Source organism: Helobdella robusta, assembly GCF_000326865.2.
Source record: "Helobdella robusta unplaced genomic scaffold HELROscaffold_3, whole genome shotgun sequence".
Classification (NCBI taxonomy): Eukaryota; Metazoa; Annelida; class Clitellata; order Rhynchobdellida; family Glossiphoniidae; genus Helobdella; species Helobdella robusta.
Window position 1 is genome coordinate 6,199,931 of NW_008704501.1, and position 6,000 is coordinate 6,205,930.

Genomic DNA, 6,000 nt, shown 5'->3' on the forward strand with positions numbered 1-6,000 from the left:
TGAAACGTGGTGTTTGTTATTTTGCCAGATTGGTTGCTTTTCGGCCTGGTGCTAATCAAAAAATATTTTGTTGAGCAAAACAAACAATCAAAGAAGTCTACATACATACCATTTTGAAGTTAATCCAAGCTTGGCGAAGGTAGAAAAAAAGCATCGAGTGCCTGCTTAACAGGTAGACATCTAACACCTCTTCTGCTAAATAACTTTTCTCATTTTTTGGAAAAGTTTCACTAGAAATATATGCAACAATTATTTTTAAAGTTAATTTTTTTAACAGAATCTAGATTACCAATCGTTGAAAAGAAATTCTAGGGTGGTGTTCTCAATCATTTTCGATTCTTCAATCAATTTTTCCTCATCTTCAGCATCCTTGTGCAACGCATCCATTGCACTCATTATGAAATTGATATCTTTAAATTTGTGCTCCAAGGCTTCAGCCATGGGAAGTTTGACTCTCTTCAGTCCAATTTTCATGAGACACGACATGCTGATGCAGGAGTTGAGTTCGTTCAAATCGTACTTGGTTCCGATGGATAGTGCTTCTGGGTCATTTGTTGGCTTGCTGGACAATGGAATAATGATGTATTCTTTTTTGTGGAGGTCATCAAGTTTGTCGTTATCGCCTATCAGGTTGAGTTTGTCGTAATAAAAAGGTACCACTGCAATAAGAGGCGCCACTGGAATAAGAGTGGTCTGATTTGGCTGCAGAATCGCAGCTTCGTCTAAATTTTTTGCTTCCTTATTCTCTTTCTTATTTGCTAACTTGTTTGATTTTTTCTTTTTATCATCAATTGTTAATGAGTTTTTTAAGGATGCAATTTGTGTTGCGCTTATGTTAAATTCACTTACGGTTAGCTTTCCGAATATTTCCATTGATGGTAAGATGAGTTTTTCAATTGTTTCTGTGGTTTCTTTAACGGTTTTCTCCTTCTTTTCTGTTTCTTTATTTTTTCCGAAAAAATTTTTAAGCTCTGCTGTGATGTCCTTTTCTAATTTTCTGTTGGCCAAATATATTATTGAAATGTGCTGACAGTCGTCGTGATCCTTTCCTTTCAAAAAATCAGGCTGATCAGATTCCTGCAAGTACAATAAGCAAGCAATCGATTTATTAGTTGTGCAGATGGGTAATGATATTTATTAAATATATAAAATCTTAATTTAAAATAACTAAAAGTTATAATGATTAAGTGTAAGTTATTTCGTTTGGTGTAACAATTATCACTTATCATTTGTTTTTATTAAAATAAAATTTACAAAAACTAATTCGTGTAAATGTTGAAATAAATACCAACCAGCGTAACATCGAGTACGTCAGCGAAGTCGATAACTTTCTTGTAGGTGTTAGGAATACTCTCCGTCAGACAGACGCCGTCTCTCTCAATCACAATAAACTTGAACTGTTTCTTGTACTTGACCGACGACACGACGCAGGGTTCAAACGCAAGGATGGCCTGTTGTTTGGAGGGAGGAAGATTATGAAGTAGAAATTTGTTGAATCTGTACTGTTTAACTTTCGACGTGATGACATTGGTACCGACAGATAGATCCATTATTGGGGCAGGTTAACATGCATATAGCTGGTTCGACTGCAGACAAAAACCACAACCATTATTCTGTCTAGAAAATTTATTTCAAGAATGTCTAACAGTTTATTAATATAGTCTCCAGCAAACCGTGCGTTATGTTTTATAGGTACATTTAGCCAGTTTATACATATACACGTGCCTGTCTGTTTGTCTGTTCATACACCCCTACATATGCCTGTCTGTATGTGATCGTGTAATAAATATATCTGTGTATGTCATTGCATGTATAAAGCATGTATAGTATATGTGATAGCATGTTTATGAATGTGCTATGCATGTGATTTTATGTAGCTAACGTTTGGTATATCTGATTGTATCTAAGTAGCAATGCTTATATCATTAACCTTTGTGTTATATTCGTTTTATATTTGTTTAATATAGCACTCTTGTGAGTATGTGTGAATAATAAATGAAATGTACGTGTGTGTGTATGTGTGTATGTATGTATGTGAATGTATGTATATATATATATATATATATATATATATATATTTACAATATTCTATATATATATATATATCGATGTGTGGTGGGTTGTTGTCATGACAACGTCTATAATTCAATATTTACGATCAAATTGTTTAGATACCATATATAAAACAAAAAAATTATTTCAATTATAATTACTATACTTACTAAAAAAATATTTTCAGGGTTTTATAGTTTTGAACCTTAAACAGTAAGAAGTAAAATAAAAATACTTATCTTATCTTATTTGGACTTTTTTGCATTAAATTAACTTTTCAAATACAAACACATCAAATTTAAAAATCTGCTTTTGGTGAAATTTCACTAAAATATCAAATAATAAGAAATTTTTAGTGTTTTCAGTTGACAAAATTATGAAAAAAAAGACTTTTAAAATGATAATTGCCACCTGGAACATAAACGGAATAAGAACAACTTTGTCCAAAACTCCTCTAAAAAAATTGTTTCAAGAACTTGGTTGTGATGTGATTTGTTTGCAAGAAACTAAAATTACAGGTTAGTTAGTGTATGATGAAATTAGTGCAGTGGAGATCCGAATGGGATCCAATGTTTAATATCAAATGAAATTGAAATACAGTATATATTGTATAATATTATATAATAATATTATATAAATAATATTATTATATAATATTAATATTTTATTTAACTTTTTATTATTATTATAATAATAATTAATAGTATATAATCATTATAATGACGCTGATTGTGTTCATATTTTATATTTCAACTTTTAACCTATCCTTCATTCATTTTTATTTATATTCATATTGTATAAATAAATTATACTACATTGGCATATAATATTATCTATATCACATATTATCATTTTATTACATATACATAATATAAATAGATTTAATAAGAATAATATAGATAGATAGATTATAACATTATACAATACATTATTGTATTATACTACACTAAATATATGGTGTATATCACAGTATCTATATATCATCAGCCATCTGATATCACAACGTATCACACATATATAGGGGACTATCTTGATGGGAGCACTGCAATTGTGGAGGAATGCAATTCATATTTCAGCCACTCTAAAGTAAAATCTGGATACTCAGGTAGCTACTGTATAATTATTTTTTTTTATATTACCTAATTATATAATTATAGTAATATTTATAATATATTAATTATATATAATAATATAATAACAAAATAAGGTTGAATTTAAATAATCCTAATGTTTTCAAAAATTGTTTCTAACTAAATATATTTCTAGGTTGCTAGTATTTCATAGTTATACCATGTTGAGTATTTATCATTGACATAGTAGACTTTATAGCATTATTTTTAATTATATTACAATTTAAATTCACATTTGTTTATTTATAGTAAATGTTTAAATTCTTAACTTATTGTTAAAAAATTATCATTATTTTCAATCAAAATTTTTCTTTGCAGGAGTTGCAATTTTTGCTAAAAACAACTTCACACCCGTATCAGCTGAGGAAGGTCTGACAGGGAAATTAAGAGCCAATCAGAACGCCCCAAATTCACAAGTAGGTAATTCTGGCGATGACCTGACACAGTTTTCTGATGGCCTGACCCAGTTTTCTGATGACCTGAACCAGTTTTCTGATGATGAACTGCTGGCATTGGATGGGGAGGGTAGATGCTTGATGACAGAGCATATTATACTGTGCGTTTCTCATGCTATTTCAACGTTTCTTGACGCCATTAAGCTTTGCTGATATTATTTTTGCTATAACATGAAGGTAATAAAATATAATATTGATGATACTGATACGCACGATAATATTTTAAAAAATTTATTCGTTAGAAATAAAGAAGAGAGAGAGAGAAAGAGAGAAATTTTGTCATACATATGTCAGTTTACTTCAATATGTATGATTTATTTGAGATAATGAAAAAAGGGGGAGGGAAAGATGGTGATCACGAACGTGTATATTTATGATAGATATATCAATATGTTTGATATCATTCGCTAGAGATAATGAAGAAAGAGAGAGGAAATTGGTCATCATAAATGTTTACTGCCCAAGAGCAGACCCAGACAGGCCAGAGAGATTGTCATTCAAACTGAGGTTCTATCAACTTTTGCAGATCAGAGCTGAAGCACTCCTCAAAAGTGGAAGGTCATTTATTTTTGTATCTATTTATATCTATTTGGTATCTATTTTATTGTTTGATATCTATTTTAGTATCTTTCTTTGTCTTTTTGTTACGATATTAAACTCAGTTTGATTGATACCTATCTATGCATGCAGGCACGTTGTGATAGCAGGAGACATCAACACAATCCATAAACCTATTGACCATTGTGACCCTGCCAGTGACCAGGTCGGGTCACTATGAACCATTTTCCATTTATTTTTTTATCGCATTACACTATTTATTGTTCAAAAAATGCATATTTCAGGAGTTCATGGAAGATCCAGGCCGGCAGTGGATGGACGGATTCCTTCGTAGCTCTCCAACTCCATCACTTCCACCACAGAACAACCTTCTTTTGCCACAACTTCGCCAAGAACGCCAACCAAAATTTGTTGATCTGTTGAGATTATTTGAACCGAAGACTGCCAACTTATTCACAAACTGGTGCTCTACAACGGGTGCCAGGGCCACTAACTACGGATGTCGACTCGATTATATATTCGCTGACATTGAATTCGCTTCGACTTACTGTACGAGCTGTTACATCAGACCAGATATCATGGGTTCCGATCATTGCCCTGTCGTCGCTCACTTCAACTGTCGAGTTATTCCTGCCGAAAGATGCCCACCGCTCTGTTCCAAATATCTGCCACAGTTTGCGGGTAAGCAGACGAAACTGTCGACTTATTTCGTCTGCGGTGACTTGAGTTCTTCTCAAGAAAGTTGCTCTGGTAGCGGTCGTGGTGTTAGTGATTTCAGCTCCAGTAGTAACTTTAGTATCGGTAGTATTAATGATAGTTACGAGAAAAGTAATAAACATGGCTCGCCGTTAAGCATTACAAATAACAAACGAACGTTGGGCGGTAAGTGTAAAAAAGCATCTAATTTTAAAACCGACAGCAAGACGATTATTAAATTTCTTTCTCGTGAGAAGTTGCATGCCAACTCTGAAACACATTCGACGAGTGAAATTAAGACGAATTTTGACGAAAGTGTTGACAGCCTGGAAGACACAAAAAACAGAACAAACTTAATCAAGGACAACCTGAAAATCACCGCAACATCTTATTTTCAGTCATCTTCACTAATGGAAACAAAACCGCCTCAATCCAAACCGACAAAACTGAACGAATCGTGGGGGAAGCTACTGAAGGGTCCACCGAAATCTCCCTACTGCACGGGCCACAACGAGCCCTGTGTTTTGAGGACGGTGAAGAAGGAGGGACCTAACAAGGGAAAGCAGTTTTGGGTCTGCTGTAGACCTGAAGGCCACAAATCTAACCCGGCAGCTCGTTGTGATTATTTTCTTTGGATCCATGGAAAATAACTTTTTTATTTTCGTTTCATTTTTGCTCTTCACTTATATTTTTTTATTTGATTAAAAGTTAATTGAATTGTAAGTTTTTTTAAAATAGAAGCTTTACCGTTCTAATTTTATAATTGAGAGGGCTGAGGCTCGTTAAGAAATGTAAAAATAAAAAAAATTACTTTTTATTTTTCCGTCATGAGGTTCATTCAACAACTTTTGTCATTTGAGTCTCAAGTTGTTGAAATTCATTTCATTCCGATGTGATCAAGTTTTTAAAATAAAAAAAAACCGTTTCGTACGAGACGTGAGAAAATATTGCCTTATTTCAACTGCAACATTCACGGACTTGATACAGATGCTCTCATTGGGAAAATTAACTAAACTAGATTACTAATGTTATAAATGGTAATTATTAGTAGTAATTTGTTTAACGAGATTATTCATTCGTATGTGCATGTATTTCTACTTATTACGTGT

At 32.6% G+C, this 6,000-nt stretch overlaps 2 protein-coding genes across 2 annotated transcripts; one reads left to right on the forward strand and one right to left on the reverse strand.

Moving 5' to 3' along the window:
- Positions 1-1,008: 1,008 nt before the first annotated feature.
- HELRODRAFT_152335 (hypothetical protein) lies at positions 1,009-1,499 on the reverse strand (the record flags this gene model as incomplete). Its single annotated transcript, XM_009021518.1, has 2 exons — positions 1,009-1,077; positions 1,293-1,499. Coding segments are annotated over 2 exons (276 nt in total), but the record flags the coding sequence as incomplete, so codon positions are not given.
- Positions 1,500-2,361: 862 nt separating this feature from the next.
- Positions 2,362-5,708, forward strand: HELRODRAFT_94522 (hypothetical protein). Its single transcript, XM_009021519.1, has 6 exons — positions 2,362-2,570; positions 3,074-3,157; positions 3,501-3,738; positions 4,049-4,195; positions 4,328-4,400; positions 4,480-5,708. The coding sequence occupies exons 1-6, from the start codon at positions 2,429-2,431 to the stop codon at positions 5,539-5,541; spliced, it is 1,746 nt and encodes a 581-aa protein (XP_009019767.1). The 5' UTR covers positions 2,362-2,428; the 3' UTR covers positions 5,542-5,708.
- Positions 5,709-6,000: the final 292 nt, after the last annotated feature.